We start from the raw sequence: 17,267 nt of genomic DNA, 5'->3' as shown, positions 1-17,267 counted from the left end.
ACGATTAAATTGTTTACACAGAAATTATAATTCACATGAAAGCCAGTCAATGTTTCACCAGGAAACACACGAGCACATGCATAAATTGTGACGCCCTTCGACCACATGACTGTGTACAGTGAAGCCCCGCCCACCGAGCCCTCCGATTGGCTGCCGAGGGAGAATTCCTGTTAACCGCTCTTCCCGACCTCGGATATAAAATGTCCCGCTGACTCCTGCCGAGGACTTACACTTAGTTTCTTCTTCGCCCACCACAACAACATAAAGGTAAACAACCTGTTTTTGTCAGTAATGTACGCTGGATTATTTCGGCGTATTATATTGTTAAAGTTATTATTATTATTCTTTAGCTTTTAAAAAATATATATTTTTTAATCCGTTTCTTTCACTTGTTGTACCCGCTAAGCTAACGTTAGCTGTGTTCCGAGAATGGACATCATCATGTGACGTCCAGGCAGTCAGCGTGTTTGTGTGTTTACCTTGCGTTGTTGTTGTTGTTGTTTTTGTTTGCCACCTAAAAGTCCAACAAGCGACTTTATTCTAACGGTGAATGTGACAAGGAGGTTTGTTATCTGTCCCCGTGGTTCACTCTGGACCTCCACAGCAGACGAGGACATGTTGAAGCCGGTGTTCGTCGCCCTGCTAGGCCTCAGCCTCGGGCTGGTCCATGCGTTTCCCTCCCAGGACCCCGAGGGGGGCAAGAACTGGGTGGTGATCGTCGCCGGCTCCAACGGCTGGTACAACTACAGACACCAGGTGAGCGAGTGAAAGTGTTCCCTCGATGACTCAGCCAGTGCAAACTGCATGATTTGACATGTCTGCTTCCCTCTTTGATACTCTTGAGTTGTGCCACCTCTCCTCATTGATCTGTCTCCCTCCCAGGCTGATGCTTGCCATGCCTACCAGATCGTTCACAAGAATGGCATCCCGGATGAGCAGATTGTGGTCATGATGTACGACGACCTGGCAAACAATGAGGAGTGAGTTGACTGTTTCTTTCGCAGCAGATCTTTGGGATACAGAGACTTCTTTTAAAAACAACAAAAAAACCTGTTTTTCCCTGTTTGCAAGTTAGTAGAACGTGCAAAGAAATGTCAGCCTCATATACAATATTATATACGGTTCCTAAATGTGATGCGACACACACACACACGATTGTCATGTTTACGTATGCTGTGTTGCACGTCTCAGTTTATTCTCTAACTTTGCCCTCAACATGTAACTGTATATAACTGTTAAAGATTTCCACACTTAAATAGAGTAATCCGAGGCGTCGTATAGAGCGAAGCACTAAAGATAATGAAGTCAGCTGTATATATTTCACTTAGCGTCTGTTTATCTTTAAGTCGAGCTGGGGCGATTTTGTTGTTTAGTTGGTTCGACTTTTGATCGTTGTTTAAGTCATTTTTTGCCAGTTGTTTGATTGTTCTAGCTCGGGATGTCCTGTTTTCAAGTATCTTTTGCCCTGATCCCAATCAGAGTCCTTTCTAATGTAGGGAATCTGTCAATGCTGATGTGGATGTTACTTAAATGTTGATTTAATAACTGAAATAACCGCTGTGAACTTCTAAATGTGCTACTTGATCCAAATACTTGAGGTCCTGTTTAAAAGAAATATCATGTTTTATAGGCTTCAATTGTTGATATGTTTAGTCTCCTGAACTTGATTGGGTGTAATCAGCTCGAGATAAGAGGGCTCACTCTGTTGGAACTACAGAAACATTACGATCGTACAGAAATAAAGCAGAGTGGAGGTTTGAAGCCGTTCCTGGAAGCCACACAATCATCGCACGCTCATGTTGACATGTCTCATGTCTCTGTGGCATGTCGGCCCTGTGTGGTTCATTGTCAGCAGCAGCAGCGTCGAGTTAAAGAGATCCACCGAGAGGAGAGTCACAAGAAACTAATTTTAGTGCTCCTCCTCTCAGTGGATTCAATTACTGTCATGGCGACCGGGTGGAAGAGCAGTAGTGAAAGCAGACCTGTCGGTTTTGGTCAGAAACGGGATCTCTGTTCCACAACGTGACGCGTGTGATCGTCCTCTTGCTCAGGAGCAGCGTTGACTGCTTTCTTGTTCCTGGAATGCATGAAAAGGGTCATCGTACGTCTAGTATCATTCTAAAGTGAAAGGGGAAACAACAGCTATCTGCAATAGTTAAATAGAGCTGCAACTAAAAATATTTATTTTAACAGAGCTGCAAGGCAAGCATCCCCCCTCTCTGTCGACTAATCCTTAGTTTTGGTCTCAGTCGACTAAGATTTCTTCTTTTATGCTTTTTTTCCCCATGAAATAACTTATTGAATAACTTATTTCCATGAAATTCATGAACCCTTCACAATATTTAAAGTGGCGCTATTGTGTGAGATATTCAGTTTTACAGTGCTTCTTTTATTAATTCAGCTTCAGATAATCAAATTGTTAGTCTAATAAAAATGTCTTTGCTTGAGGACAATCCCAATTTTGGAGAAGCTGGGGACCAGTGTATTTTTAGTTTTGTGACTCAAAAATACCAAAGGATTAATTGATTATCAATGTTATTTATGTTCATACTTTACAAACCTCTTTCTAGATACGCGTGTGTGTGTGTAGAGAGCCGTTGTAGATAATAGATTATTTCCACTGCATGTTAATTCAATAGTAATGGAGGCCGAGGAATATTGCTCTTCAGCTATTATTGTCTGTCTACACACTTTAGCGTTGGCCCATGAGTTCTTGCATTAAACTTCATAATGTCGGTCAGATTGTAGAGAGAAGTCACACAACATTTATTGTTTTATATCCTACTGATACGTTTCATATCATACACTTGCATGTCTTACAGGATTATCACGTATTGGATTTGTGGTTAATAACTAATCCATGGCCACAGGGCATTTTCTCACACAATAGGGTTGTTGTTGTTGTTGTTGAGAGTAACCGAAAGGGATTCTGCAGGAAGCAGATTTAATGATTCACCGATCAAGTGAAGGCGTGCTTTGTCAGGCGTTTTCACTTCCTTCTGCATATCTGACTCATATATATTTGTTGGTGTTATCCCCAGTAACCCCACCCCTGGAATAGTGATCAACAGGCCGAACGGCACTGATGTGTACAAAGGAGTTCCTAAAGACTACACCGGCAACGTGAGTGCTTCTGTGCAAACATTTGTACAAGAGTTCAAATCAAAGCTCTCGACGTTCAAACAGATAATTTATTTTTTTTGGAGCGACTTTGTGATTCTCTGCCTCGGTTGTCCCCCTGCAGGATGTGACCCCGCAGAACTTCCTGGCGGTGCTGAAGGGTGAGCCCTCTCACGTCAAGGGCGGCTCTGGAAAAGTGTTGAAGAGGCAAGTGATGGAGTGGAGCGAGTCGAGGTGCAGCGTCGAGATACTGTTGCTAACGTCGGTCTGTTTGTTTTGGCAGCGGCCCCGACGACCACGTGTTTGTGTACTTCACCGACCACGGGGCGCCCGGCATTCTGGCCTTTCCCAATGACGACGTGAGCAGTTCCTGCGCTTGCTAATGTTCACGCATGAGCTTATCTACTCTTATGTCGTTGGGCTTGTTTTGTGAGATAGTTATCTCTTTGCTTTGTTTATGTATTTTGAGCGCCCCACGTTGCAATGGAGGCATGAATTTAACTTCTGATCCGTAATGTGACGTAAAAAAACTAAACGATGATCAAGAGCAGCATAGTCGTTTGAACACGAGTATTTCTTTTTTTTAAGTGTTTTTGTATTTGTGTCGGTACGATACCAAGTAAATCTCTTACATAAATATTATACCTTCTTCTCAACACCATTCTTTGAGAAACGAAAACATGGGTTTTCTGCAGATTTTTAATTTTAAGTCAATAAACTTCTGATTAACGACTAAGAAATCAAGACTACAAAACTGAACAAACGTATGGATGTGCACGAGTTGAACACGGTGGTTTACAACGCTGTCCTCTCTGTTCCTCCTCTGCAGCTCAATGTGGACGATCTCCAGAACACCATCAAATACATGCACGAAAATAAGAAATACAAAAAGGTACGCAGCAACATTCTGTTTTAGAAAAGAAATGCATTAATTTTGACTGACGTTGCAATTTACATCCATTTTTGTGTGGCCCGGGCATCTCTGCAACGCCACAATATTTATATTTAAATGGTAGTTTGACAAACATTTAACTTTGAATACATTTTGCATCGCCCGCGTGTTGAAAATCGCAGACGGGCATATTGAGATTTTTTATTTAAATCCCTTTTGTTAACTTTCCCTACAGTATCTAGGTCAGTGATAAAAGGTGCATCAGGTGATTGTGTATCTGAGCTGTGTATCATATGACTTGTTTTTGTCCCCCCACACACACACACACACACACACACACACACTCAGATGGTGTTCTACATCGAGGCATGTGAGTCCGGGTCAATGATGAACCACCTGCCTGCTGACATTGACGGTGAGTTGAACTTTACATCATCAGGATCACTCTCTTCAGGAGATAATGAAGCTGCAGCGATCAATGCCATTGATCGCTATTTAAAACCTCGACAACATGAATTTGACTTTTTCCTCGTGACCATTTGACTTCATCTACATTTGATGTCGATCTTAAACCCTCATTTCCTACAGTAAAAGTCCATGTGACTTCTTTAACGAGGCACATGGCTTGTTTTTTTGTCATATCAGAGTTGGTCTGAGGTCAGGTTTGTGGACTTCACTTCCGTTTTTGACTTAGTCGTTTTAATGTCTAGTCAGACAGTGGAGTCAGCATTATGTCCTGTGGTCATGTGACAAGACATGAATCAAGATTCTGGCTTTATTGTAATAACAAAAGTTAATAGAACCCTGTTTTTATTTTCAGCAGACTTTCACGTGTCGTATAAATGAGATGTCTGCACTCCAAATGTCAAACGGCAGTTTAATTTCTGGAACATATTCACTCTTTAACATGCGTTCACCTCTGAGTGAGTTCACACGCGGCCCTCAGAGCTTCACTGGTTGTCTCTGAAATGTGTTAGAAACCTGTCGAGCAGACGTGCGAGTCGTGTTTCATCATAACATGAGAGTAAATCTCTCTCTCTCTTCTTTAAGTGTACGCCACCACGGCCGCCAACTCTCACGAGTCGTCTTACGCCTGCTACTATGACGAGAAGAGGGACACGTACCTGGGAGACTGGTACAGTGTGAACTGGATGGAGGACTCCGATGTGGTGCGTGACGTGTCCCCTTGTTTTTTGTTTTTTTTAATCATACAAATTATTACCATCTGGTTTGGACTATAACAATTGAGATGCTAACGTCCGATGAATACAACGCACGTCCCGTGACGGTTTTATTTCATGAAAATCCGATAGATTCTATCTTGTGCACGTCGACTGGCATTTCATCTGCTCTCAGCTCTCACTTTTCAAGCGTTAGTTCAACGACAGCCTCCAGGACATGAAGCTCCATTTATTAAATGCCTTCAGCTCTTACAGTTCAACTGCTTTTCAGCGCTCCTATATTACATTTTTAACTTGTTTTGATTTTTATCAAAAGTAAGCCTTGTTAACTGTATTTTCCTACTTTTGTTATTGTAAGTTTACAACTTTGTTGCCAACTTGTATTAAAGAGTACAAAAGCAACTCAGACGATATAAAGTCCATTGAAGGTTTATTTACTTGCCGTTTCAAACACCTGGTTTCGACGGGACAGGAACAGGAAGTGGTGAATGTTTCCAACAGCTTCTCTCCAGAGGTTTGGTACTTTGCATAAGCAGCAGCGGTAACACCCGTGACCCCTCCAATATATATATATATATATATATATATAGTTTGGGACTTTCCTGAAAAATGTATATATATATATTTTTTACGGAATACTTTGTTGCTTATTTTCTGAAACCTGTTAATGTGTTTGTTTTTTTGTTCTCGCATTGTGCTTCCAGGAGGACCTCAAAAAGGAAACTTTGGTGAAGCAGTTCAAGACCGTGAAGAGCCACACGAACACCAGCCACGTCCAGCAGTTTGGAAACAAGGTGAGGGAACGGAGCAACGTCGAGGGGAAATGTTGCGTTGGATATGATTTGTATGCCTCTTTCTGTGCGGGTTCATGTGGAGGAGAACTGTAAAGGAAAGCGTTCCTGCTCATATCGTGATGGTAACTTGAGGTTGTTACTCTCTATACAGACGCTGGCCCACATGAAGGTCATCGCGTTTCAGGGTAACCCCAAGGCCAGCGGCCAGACCGCTCCTCCAATGACCCTGCAGCCAATTAAGAATCTGGATCTGACCCCGGGCCCCGACGTTCCTCTGGCCATCCTCAAGAGGAAGATGATGGCCTCCAACGATATCAGAGTTGCAAGAGGGCTGCTGATGGAGATCAACTCCCACCTCAAGGTTAACATTGACAAAGCCCTGTGGCGCCTCATGTCCTGTCAATCTGCTCTATCGGGAATGTTTAACTTGAGTTAATCGAGCATTTGCTACGACAGTTCTGGTTTCTTACAGCGTGTGAACGTGTGTGTGTGTGTGTGTGTGTGTGTGTGTGTGTAGGTCAGGGATATGCTGGCTGAGACGATGCGCCTGGTGGTTGAGAGGGTGACCGGCAACAAGCTGAAGGCCGAGGATGTCCTCAACGACAGAGCCGAACTCTCCCAGCATCAGTGCTACAAGGCGGCAGTCGACCACTACAAGAACAACTGCTTCAACTGGCACCGAGCTGAGGTAGCGGCTGCACAGAAGGGTCCTTCCCACACTTCTTTAAAACAGATGCTCGTCCAAATTTAGAAAGAGTTTGTGGTTAACGTCACTGTTGGTTAGCGGGTGTATTTTATTCTTTCTATATCCTTCATGTTCAACTCGCAGCTAATACTTGTCCGACTTCTGAATGAGAAACTCTTGATCGGGGGACTTTCACAAAGCTGTAATAAAAAAAAAAAGTTTATTTTCAATGGAAGTGTTTGACATTTCGAAGGCCACAAATACGACGTGCAGGGGATAAACTTTTCATTTCCATTTCATTATCACTGACTGTGGGGACATTCCTTTGACACGTGTGGCGCGCTCTTGTGTTTCAGTATGAATACGCTCTGAGACATCTGTACGCTCTGGTGAACCTGTGTGAGAGAGGATACTCTGCAGCCAGGTGAGCTCCACTTCCCACTCAACGGACCACGTTATTAACCCGCCTCGTGGTGGTTTTGATCTGTGTAAAACAACATAACGTGGAAAAATGTGTTATTTGTCCTTTTTCTTTTTAAAAAAAAAAAGTGAATATTTGACACTGAAATCAATTGTGTTGTTTCTGTGCAGCATCCTGCGTGCGATGGACTCCGTGTGTCCTTTCACCAGGTAAAAGGCGTTCCTACAAATCCATGAAAGTCTCCCATCAAACTGCTTCTTCCGTGTGGGACGTCCCGGGGAGACGGAGGAGCTTCTCTTTGCACTGCTAAAGAATCAATCTGTCGAGAAGTTGACGTTATTGTTTTATCAAAATACTAACTTTTTGTTTTTTTACTTGTGATGTTTTATTGATTTTACTGAGAACTTTTATGATGAGTTTGCCCTATCACTGTGAAAGGTTTGGATTATATTTGAATACTTTTATTGATTTTTAGAACATAGGATTGACATGGAATTCATGTTGATTTGTTTTGCTCTTAGCTTTATTCGTGATATGCACGGCCCGGCACGAATGTTTGATGTGAAGGACATGCCACTAAACGTTGAATATTTGTTGAACCTCAAGAGACTTTGTAACAGAGGAATCTTGAAATAAATCTGGAAGATGAAAACTGCACAAAATGACTTGTGAAATTTTTTTTTTTTACCTCTGACCGTTCAGCACGTTTTTAATATTTGTTAATATCACGTTTTATTGGGATAATATTACACTTTGTGAAATGCTTCACACATTAACAGCAGAATGTGATTTGTATGGTGTCCAAATAAAAGTGTGGACTCATAACACAACCTCAAGAATAAACCCCTGTCGACCTAAAATTTAAAATATACACACAGGGCCCCGTTTCAATTGTCAGACAAGACAAATAAGACGTCTACCCTCCTGTGATTGGCTGGTATTCGTATTAAAAAGCATCCAATGTGTGCACTGCAAATGCTTGATGTAAATGCCAAAAGGGCTTCTTTGATTTTATTTGACGTTGATGATCCCCTGACTTTGCCTCTAGCGCCATCACGAGGTTGACATGAGCAATTACATGCAAATCCATTTACATTCCCAGCTGTCATGAGCTCTACTGTCATTAGTCCTTGTGCCACAGATTTGTCTCACTGGCTTGGATCGATGTTTTGTTGTTATAGATTGAATTGACAGCGTCACACATGTCAAATAACAAATGCTGCATTGAATAATAAAACTCCACGAGAAGTAATGAAAGCGGCTAGTTTCTGGCTTCTGAATCTTGAAATTATAAGTATGATGAAGCTGAATATAATTAATTTTCTTGGATTTTGTCTTTTATTGATGGTCGGCTGTATTATTCTGCCCCTGTGTTTATTATTACGGCCTTTCATTATTTTACTATTCATAATGTTTGCCTTTTAATTACCTGCAATGTGTATTTTTTAATTTGTATTTGGCTTGTTATTGTTAGATATAGTTTCCCACTATTTGATGTTTGGCGTTTCACTTTTTTAATTAAGAAAATTAGTAATATTTTCAGTTTGAGGGTAGCCGTCAAACTGAAGAAGGAGGCCTTTCGGGCCTGGCTGGCCCAGGGGTCTCCTGAAGCAGCTGACGGGTACCGGCGGGCCAAAAGGGCTGCAGCGACGATGGTCGCGGAGGCTAAAACTCGGGCATGGGAGGAGTTCGGGGAGGCCATGGAGAAGGACTTTCGGTTGGCCTCAAGGAAGTTCTGGCAAACCATCCGACGGCTCAGGAAGGGAAAGCAGGGTCTACCCCAGGCTGTTCTCAGCAGGGGGGGGGGGGAACTGCTGACCCGGACTGGGGACATCGTCGGGCGGTGGAAAGAGCACTTTGAGGAACTCCTAAACCCGGCCAACATGTCCCCCGGAGAGGGGGCAGCGCCGGAAGACTTTGGGGTGGATTCACCCATATCCCTGGCAGAGGTCGCTAAGGTAGTCAAAAAGCTCCTTGGTGGCAAGGCGCCAGGGGTGGATGAGATCCGCCCTGAGATGCTGAAAGCGCTGGACATTGTTGGGCTGTCTTGGTTGACACGCCTTTTCAGTGTCGCATGGGGGTCGGGAACAGTGCCCATGGACTGGCAGACCGGGGTGGTGGTTCCCATCTTCAAGAAGGGGGACCGGAGAGTGTGCTCGAACTATCGTGGTATCACACTGCTCAGCCTCCCGGGAAAAGCTTATGCCAGGGTGCTGAAGAGGAGGCTCCGACCGCTTGTCGAACCTCAGATTCAGGACGAACAGTGCGGATTCCGTCCCGGTCGTGGAACAGTGGACCAGCTCTTTACCCTCGCAAGATTACTGGAGGGGTCCTGGGAGTTTGCCCAACCAGTTTACATGTGCTTTGTAGAACTGGAGAAGGCTTTCGACCGGGTCCCTCGGGGGTTTTTGTGGGGGGTGCTGCGGGAGTATGGGGTGCCGGACCCGTTGGCACGGGCCATCCGGTCTCTGTACGCCTGCAGTAGGAGCTGTGTTCGTCTCCTCGGTAGTAAGTCAGACACGTTCCCGGTGGGTGTTGGCCTCCGCCAGGGCTGCCCTTTATCACCGGTCCTGTTCGTGACCTTCATGGACAGGATATCTAGGCGCAGCCAGGGGGCGGAGAGGATCCGGTTTGGGAGTCTCGGGATCGCCTCTCTGCTGTTTGCGGATGATGTGGTCCTGTTTGCCTCCTCGGACCGTGACCTCCAGCATTCACTGGGGCGTTTTGCAGCCGAGTGCGAAGCGGCAGGGATGAGAGTTAGCACCTCCAAATCTGAGGCCATGGTGCTCTGCCGGAAACCGGCGGATTGCTCCCTCCAGGTGGGGACAAACTGCCTACCCCAAGCGAAGGAGTTCAAGTATCTCGGGGTCTTGTTCACGAGTGAGGGTAAGGTGGAGCGGGAGATCGATAGGCGGATCGGTGCGGCTGCAGCAGTAAAACAGGAGCTGTACCGGTCCGTCTTAGTGAAGAGGGAGCTGAGCCGGAAGGCAAAGCTCTCCATTTACTGGTCGGTCTACGTTCCAACCCTCACCTATGGTCACGAACTCTGGGTCGTGACCGAAAGAACGAGATCTCGGATACAAGCGGCCGAAATGAGCTTCCTCCGTAGGGTGGCCGGGCTCAGCCTTAGAGATAGGGTAAGGAGCTCGGACATCAGGGGGGAGCTTGGAGTCGAGTCGCTGCTCCTTCGTGTCCAAAGGAGTCAGCTGAGGTGGTTCGGGCATCTAGTTAGGATGCCTCCTGGACGCCTCCCATTAGAGGTTTTCCGGGCACGTCCAACTGGTAGGAGGCCCCGGGGAAGACCGAGGACACGCTGGAGGGATTATATCTCCCGGCTGGCCTTGGAACGCCTCGGGATCCCCCAGAATGAGCTGGAAAGTGCTGCGGGTGAGAGGGAAGCCTGGGTCGGCCTGCTGAACCTGCTGCCACCGCGACCCGACCCCGGATAAGCGGGTGATAATGGATGGATGGATGGAGTAATATTTTAAATGTTACTACTAATAATAATACAAATACAAAAATAAAAACTTTTTTGGGGGGAGAAAAAAACACATTATACAGGTCATATTATTTATTAGAATGCCTCGAGGCGATGTTAATCTAATTTGTTAGTTTTTATCATTACATGCGATGGTTAATCGTTAGATATTAGCACAGTTAATACTCTCAACAGCATTTCAACGGCTGACCGACTGTTACGGTTGAGATGGTCCCCCTAGCTGGACGGGATGGGCCCCGTACTCTATGTAGCTATCCTTTAATTATGCCTGACGATTATATATCTATGAACTTTCAAATATCCACCTTTTTAATTTTTTTAAAGTGCATTAGTTCACTTTCTTTCATTAAAACAGTTGCTGTCGTGTTATATTAAATTAAAATGTGATTGTATGCAAGACATTAGTATCGCATTTTAAGCAGGCAAGAAAGTGTTGGTAGGGAGGCGGCCCCGTTTACGACCTGCCCTCTACTTCACACCCACCCCATAAAACAGGAAGATAACTTGGCCGAAACCCGTCTTGTTAGCATGAAAACACGATACGACATGCTGTAGAAAAGCTTGACTAGCAAACAGACTAAACGGAGACACAACACTAAAAAGACTTTACAGCGGCTGGTCGTTTTAAACTCTAACTGCAGCGTCAACGGCTTTTTTTTATTCACGAGTGAAGCGGACGTTAGCTTGTTTGCTAACTTTTACATAAATCCCGATCGAGGTTCTCCCACAGCTGGTTCGGGTTGCGCAAGACTGCTGGCAAGTTTTACTCCGTCTGACATTTCACCATGGGATCCAGAGCGTCCACGTTACTCCGAGATGAGGAAATCGAAGAAATTAAGAAGGAGACTGGCTGTAAGTTGATAAAAGACTGAGACACGAGCTGGTACTTAAAGGAAGTTACGCTAATAGCATTTATTGCAAGACTCTCTTGACTGCAACAGGGTGAGAGTGCACACATACAAGCTCTGAATGAGACTTCTGGTTGTGTAATGATGGCTGGTATTTAGGAGAGAAGTTATATATTTTTACTGAAGCAAAGCATACCTGTTATCCTCTGGTGATCTGGACTTCTTTGGTCTCCTCCCTGCAGTCTCACACAGTCAGATCACTCGCCTGTACAGCCGTTTCACCAGTCTGGATAAAGGAGAAAACGGCACCCTCAGGTGAGCTTCAGTGTGACCTGTGTGAGACTAAATGGCATTAAAAACCAGCTCTGGTTACAGGACAGGTTGGGTAGTTAGATGTCTGAAGTCTTTGAGTTTTAAACCGTGCCTGTGTGAGTGAGTAGTGATCCAAAGTAGTTTAACAGTGGTAAATGTAACATGTTAGTTATCTCACTTTGTCTTAATTTAAGATTCCTGCAAGTTATGATTGCTTTTTTTTTTTTTATTCGCTTTATCTGTGTTTCTTCTTTCGTCACTGAGAAAATATATTTGCCCAGAACGTTCACGTTCCTAAAATGGAAATGCAGACAAATAAACTAGACATAAGCAGAGAGAAAAAAATACACTTTGAATTCAATTGAAAAAGTGTTTTCATTGATTTTTAAAAAAATTGGGAATTGCAAATCATTTTAATCAATAAATGTACTATTTGAATAGAAATTCATTCAGGACACCACTCATTCATGGATGCGGAGTAATAATTGAATCTTTCTTGCGCTTATCTGAGCGCATTGAGATTTTGAAGTTGAGACCTCAGTATGACTTTTCAATGGTTTGTGATTAACTTCAGGCTCTTTCGTGAGGCTGGACATGAACAAACATTAGGTGAAGAAATAGGCAATCATTAAAGATGCTGAAACTCTTTGATTTGCTAAAGCTCTTTGATTTGGCCTTGAGGGTTCATTTTCATAAGTTTCCAGAGGATAAAATAAAAATGCATCCCTTTCTGGATTCAGGGAACTCACTCTTTTTGAAAGGCAATGTGTTTACACATAACACGTTCGTCGTTCTGCTTATTCATGCTCCGGTGTTTTCAGATGCAGCACACAGTCAGGTGACCTTATCATCTATGAGTTGCCACAATAGTGACATTTTACAGATATCCCAGCTTCCCAACTTCCGTTTCTTTCCTGATTTTTCCCACCAGCCAAAAATATTTTCAGAATCCAAAATGTTTATTTGCCATCCTGTTAGCTGTTCATCTTCTCCTGTTTTCATATTTCAAGTCTGGTTTTAAAGAATAACGAGGACATTGTTGCATGAGCTTTGTACCGCGTTGAATCTTTTAAAAGTTGACCACTGTATATAATCTGTATTCACTTGTGGTATTGTCCTAAATGAACAATCTCTCCTTTTGATTTGATGAAGTATGTTGTGCTGTAGCATTGATCATATCTCCTCATGTCCGCAGTCGAGAGGATTTCCAGAGGATCCCGGAGTTGGCCATCAATCCGCTGGGAGACCGAATCATCAATGCATTCTTTCCTGAGGGGTGAGTTGGCCTCGTTGTCGGTCTGCCGTCTTCAAAGATTTTGTTTTGCGCTTTTAGGATTGAGTCACAACCGCCACGAATCTGATTGAGGCCACCGGGCTTTTCAGTTGTGGCTGTCAGACTGCAGACTTGAGACGCTCAGTCTTTTCTGCCAATCCTGTGTTTGGAAAAATAAAAAGTAAACTTTTTTTTTTTTTGACCACCGCAGGTTGAAAGTTGAAAACCAGATGTTTTTAAATGTATCATTTAAAATCCCCCAAAAAGTCAAGATGTGTAGGAGTCTTAATTTTAACCGTGGCTTGCAATGGTTTGTAGCGGTGTTATTGTTGCTCTGGTTTTGGGTCGTTTGTCTCATAACAACTTGAGAATAGAGGTGGAGAATGTCTATCTCTGTAAAATGGTGTTCTGTTCCGGCTAGTTTGACTTTTCATTGCGTTGCCACGGCAACGATTGTCTATATCGAGCGCAAAGGCAATCTGAGCCGCAACTAAGTTGTAGTGCATCCTTTTTTGTCTCTGTTTTGATGGGCTGTGTGTTTCTAATATTCTGTGTCTCTGGTTTTTAGAGAGGACCAGGTGAACTTCAGGGGCTTCATGCGAACTCTGGCTCACTTCAGACCAATCGAGGACAACGAGAAGAGCAAGAACGCCGCCGTCAGCGAGCCGCTCAACAGCAGGACTAACAAGCTGATGTGTGAGTGTAGCGCTCCTTCGAGCGGGCGTGTCCGGGGTTTAGCAAGATTTCAGTGAGATTAACTGTCTGACATGACTTGTACATTTCTTCAAATTTTTTTTTCCCCAGTTGCTTTCCGTCTGTATGACCTGGACAGAGATGACAAAATCTCTCGGGACGAGCTGCTGCAGGTGAGTGGATTGGTTTGTCATGTAAATAAAGACGCTGAGTCACAGTACAGTTCATGGAAACAACGAGTTCACACATCAGGTAAATCGGCCAGATGGTGAATAATTTGATTTCAAAAAGGTCTAATGGAAAGCCATTGTTGCGTCCACTGGAAATACTTATTATTCAGTCTGTTTAACAAAGGAACATGACGTTGCCCGTGTGCCGATAATGATGTGATATCTCACCCTAACTACGGGTTGATTTTACCCAAACAGTCTTGTATCCTGTATTTAGTCTTCACCCGTGTTATTTGTTGTCCCTCCATGAAGCTATCTCGGTTTCGGTGACATTGTACGACCTGTAATTGCTATAAGCGCGGAGTTAAATGACTCAGACGGATCTCTTGTTTTGCGCAAAACACCTGTGTCGCCAGCTTTGTGTGATGCACGAGCCGCTAACGCTCTGAACGTGCAAAGTAATGCTGCCTGTTTCTCAGTAAATATGTGTTCACTGTCTTTTTATAATCATGTAATTCATACGGTCGAGTGTGGCTGCGGTTTTACTTGGCATTTAACCGTAATAACTACAAATTATCTTGTACTGTGCTTAAATACACGTAGCACCAACACCATATTGTTTGGACAAACGTGACTATTATTTAATCTTCAGCAGGAACTACTTTTCGCTACCATTGCTTAACCATGAAGGGGCTTTTTGTTGATCCTTTCCAGGTCTTACGGATGATGGTTGGCGTGAACATTTCAGACGATCAGCTTGGCAGCATCGCTGATCGGACCATACAAGAGGCTGACACGAATGGAGATAACTCCATTTCCTTCAATGAATTCATCAAGGCAAGTTTTGTGGTCAGAGGGCATTTGTTTCCCTTCTTTATACAACTCCCTTGTGTACTTACTTATATTTATGCCAAGTGTTTCTACTAAACTAGTAACGACTTGATCAATGCTGCTTTTAACGAAAACACTTTGAGCATGTGCTGTACATATTTTACATTTTAGGAAAAGGGAAAACATATATTCCAAGGAAACATTTTACACAGAACAGGATGTATCCATTTTTAGAGAATTCTTTTTAGGTTAATCATTAATTTGGTCTTCACAGTTTCTTAATTTGTGTGAGCAACTGCAAGTCAAATGGAGTTAAATGTCTAAACTGTTCCACATCCTGATAACTGTTATCGTCTCAAAGTGCATGTGTTGTGTGAGTTAATACTCGGCCAAATGTTTCTAGCTTACAGCCAGTGTTGAGCGTTGTTTAAACCTGTCTGTGTGTCGATGACACATTACAGAGCATAGACATATTTGTAGCATATAAACAAACTCTTTTTTTTTTTTTAATTATTTCCTCAGGTCTTGGAAAAGGTCGACGTGGAACAGAAAATGAGCATCCGGTTCCTACACTAAATATCTTTTAAAAGAAATATTATTATTAGTCATTATTACTTTGAGTAGAGCTTCAACATGTCAGTTGATTTCAGAACACAACCCCATCCAGCTCGTCAGCAGGCTGCTGTGGCCCACACGACGAGACCAAGCGTTGGGTAGATAATGTCAGACCTCTGCTCCGCTCTGTAAACAAAGGGGAAAGTTCCGTGCCTTGGGGTGTTTTTTGCACTGTCACTATGAATTTTTTTTTCTCCTCCTCAATGGAACATTATTTATTCGAAAAACTTTTTAGAGGTTTCACAGTCGCCATCGCTGTTCCACTTTTCACATGAAAATGGGTTTCCCAGCCCCGGTACATTAAAGCTCTTTGCTTTTTACCGTGAGTAAGTCTATTATATGTTTACTCGTGCTGTCTGATGGATAGATGGCACACGATGTGTCCTCGTCCTCATGAATATACAACGGCTCAAGGCAAAATGTGTTAGGTGTTTGATTCCACTTAAAAAAGCAGAGAGTGTCTTTCACGCCAACAGGATCTTATGACAGAGTCAGACCCGTCGGCTCTACGTTTGTCTCTTGGAGCAAAGCCGGACCTGCTCTACAGTTTTGTGTTTCACTCACTTGAAGTGCCATGGCGTTGGTTCCCCTTTTGTAAGTTATTATCTCCACCGTATACCAGAACCTATCGCCTTGTTTGTGTATTTTTATTTTCCATAGGGGGTTAATGTAGCTACTGCCAATATAGTGTAATTACCTGTTTCATTTGTTGGTCTTGAACCAAAGTGAGTTCCAAAGCCAATAGCGCCACTGAGTCAACACATGTGTATTGTGAGATTTAAAGAACTCCTTATTCAGTTACAACAACAAACAACTGTGGCAGTAAGAATGAAGATTTCACAAGAAATGCTGCCATTTCTTTGGTTCGTGGGTGTGTGTCTTCCCTAGCACATGTTCTTGCTCATTTGCAAAATGGTATTGCTAGTATTTAGATGCCCCGTGGCCTGCTTTCCAGATTTAGTCTTAAAGCCCTGGTCGAACGGCGCCAGGCCCTGTGATGGAAATTGTGCCGTGGATTTGTTAGTTTGTAGACTTAGAATGGGTAAACTCATGATAATGTGCTATGGTTCTATATATCTGATCAGTCTTCCTGTGACTAAAGAATGTGTGTGTAGATGTACGCACTGCTTCCATATTTGTCTGGCATTGTCTTTTCCCATCGAATAGTTCCAGATGTTAAAAAGAATCAAATGCTTTAAATATGTATTTTCTGTACAGGCTAGTGTACAGGGTTTGTGCAAATAGCTGACCCTTTAATCTCTAATGTGAGTTTGTCAAATCATTACAAGAACACCCTCCAGCCTCTGAGTGCAGGGAATACAACTTGACCATATAATTAATCAGTATGTGATTTATCAAAGAGATAATGTTATGTGACGTTGGTCTAGGTGTTATCAAAGTGATTCATGAATATAATTTGAATAAATGAGGTGCCATGCTTAATTTGTGTCATAAATTGAAGTGGCTGTTTTTAACCTTGTGGTTTTCTTTTAGACCTTAGTCTGTATAAACACTTATCTTAGGCTGAGGCCAAAGGAACACAAATGTAAACCAGTACCAACGGTGACAATCTGACTTCAATGTGTAGAATTAGAACTGGCAGTTATTTCCATTATTCATTCATTGTTTTGTCAGTAAATATCAGAAAGGTGTTCGAGAAATAGTATAAGATATTATGTTTAATTATATTAATGTGTAGGAAGCATCAAACGTCTGACAGTTTAGATTTATAAATAATAAATTGGTTTAAACAAATAAATGATCATAATTATCCAATCATACATTTACATAATTAAGATTTGTTTTCTTCTTTCAGTTGACAACTCTTTTTTTCAAAGCATGTTCTGCTAACGTTTATACATCAATCATTTACTTTAGACTTGGTGTGCTTTTAATGCTTTGGTACATTCTGGGGTTAACACCGACACACTAA

The 17,267-nt window shown here is 42.9% G+C and overlaps 2 protein-coding genes across 3 annotated transcripts; both read left to right on the top strand.

The window, feature by feature from the left end:
- Positions 1-147: 147 nt before the first annotated feature.
- lgmn (legumain) lies at positions 148-7,755 on the top strand. Of its 2 annotated transcripts, none has more exons than XM_034562736.1 (14): positions 148-267; positions 608-756; positions 883-980; positions 3,042-3,123; positions 3,245-3,327; positions 3,404-3,479; positions 3,950-4,012; positions 4,361-4,427; positions 5,063-5,181; positions 5,898-5,987; positions 6,139-6,348; positions 6,505-6,675; positions 7,029-7,096; positions 7,264-7,755. In XM_034562736.1, exons 2-14 carry the CDS (start codon positions 616-618, stop codon positions 7,304-7,306), a joined length of 1,311 nt encoding a protein of 436 aa, XP_034418627.1. In that variant the 5' UTR covers positions 148-267; positions 608-615; the 3' UTR covers positions 7,307-7,755. The 2 variants fall into 2 exon arrangements, with proteins under 2 accessions (XP_034418627.1, XP_034418628.1); XM_034562737.1 differs by having other exon boundaries at positions 605-756.
- A 3,266-nt stretch (positions 7,756-11,021) lies between these two features.
- chp1 (calcineurin-like EF-hand protein 1) lies at positions 11,022-16,777 on the top strand. Its single transcript, XM_034562917.1, has 7 exons — positions 11,022-11,444; positions 11,683-11,755; positions 12,948-13,028; positions 13,594-13,721; positions 13,830-13,891; positions 14,603-14,725; positions 15,242-16,777. The coding sequence occupies exons 1-7, from the start codon at positions 11,378-11,380 to the stop codon at positions 15,293-15,295; spliced, it is 588 nt and encodes a 195-aa protein (XP_034418808.1). The 5' UTR covers positions 11,022-11,377; the 3' UTR covers positions 15,296-16,777.
- Positions 16,778-17,267: the final 490 nt, after the last annotated feature.

This window comes from Cyclopterus lumpus, chromosome 22 (genome assembly GCF_009769545.1).
Source record: "Cyclopterus lumpus isolate fCycLum1 chromosome 22, fCycLum1.pri, whole genome shotgun sequence".
In the NCBI taxonomy this organism is placed as follows: domain Eukaryota; kingdom Metazoa; phylum Chordata; class Actinopteri; order Perciformes; family Cyclopteridae; genus Cyclopterus; species Cyclopterus lumpus.
Note: the sequence above shows the minus strand (reverse complement) of the source record. Positions and strands in the feature narration are given on the sequence as shown.

What these genes read in the sequence shown, in the direction of transcription:
- lgmn (XM_034562736.1), top strand. Translation starts at nt 616, where the DNA reads ATGTTGAAGCCGGTGTTCGTCGCCCTGCTAGGCCTCAGCCTCGGGCTG. An exon ending in CTAAAGACTACACCGGCAAC is followed by an intron (nt 3,124 to 3,244) that starts GTGAGTGCTTCT and finishes GTCCCCCTGCAG; the next exon opens with GATGTGACCCCGCAGAACTT. An exon ending in TCCAGCAGTTTGGAAACAAG is followed by an intron (nt 5,988 to 6,138) that starts GTGAGGGAACGG and finishes CTCTCTATACAG; the next exon opens with ACGCTGGCCCACATGAAGGT.
- chp1 (XM_034562917.1), top strand. Translation starts at nt 11,378, where the DNA reads ATGGGATCCAGAGCGTCCACGTTACTCCGAGATGAGGAAATCGAAGAA. An exon ending in CAGGACTAACAAGCTGATGT is followed by an intron (nt 13,722 to 13,829) that starts GTGAGTGTAGCG and finishes TTTTTTCCCCAG; the next exon opens with TTGCTTTCCGTCTGTATGAC. An exon ending in CCTTCAATGAATTCATCAAG is followed by an intron (nt 14,726 to 15,241) that starts GCAAGTTTTGTG and finishes TTATTTCCTCAG; the next exon opens with GTCTTGGAAAAGGTCGACGT.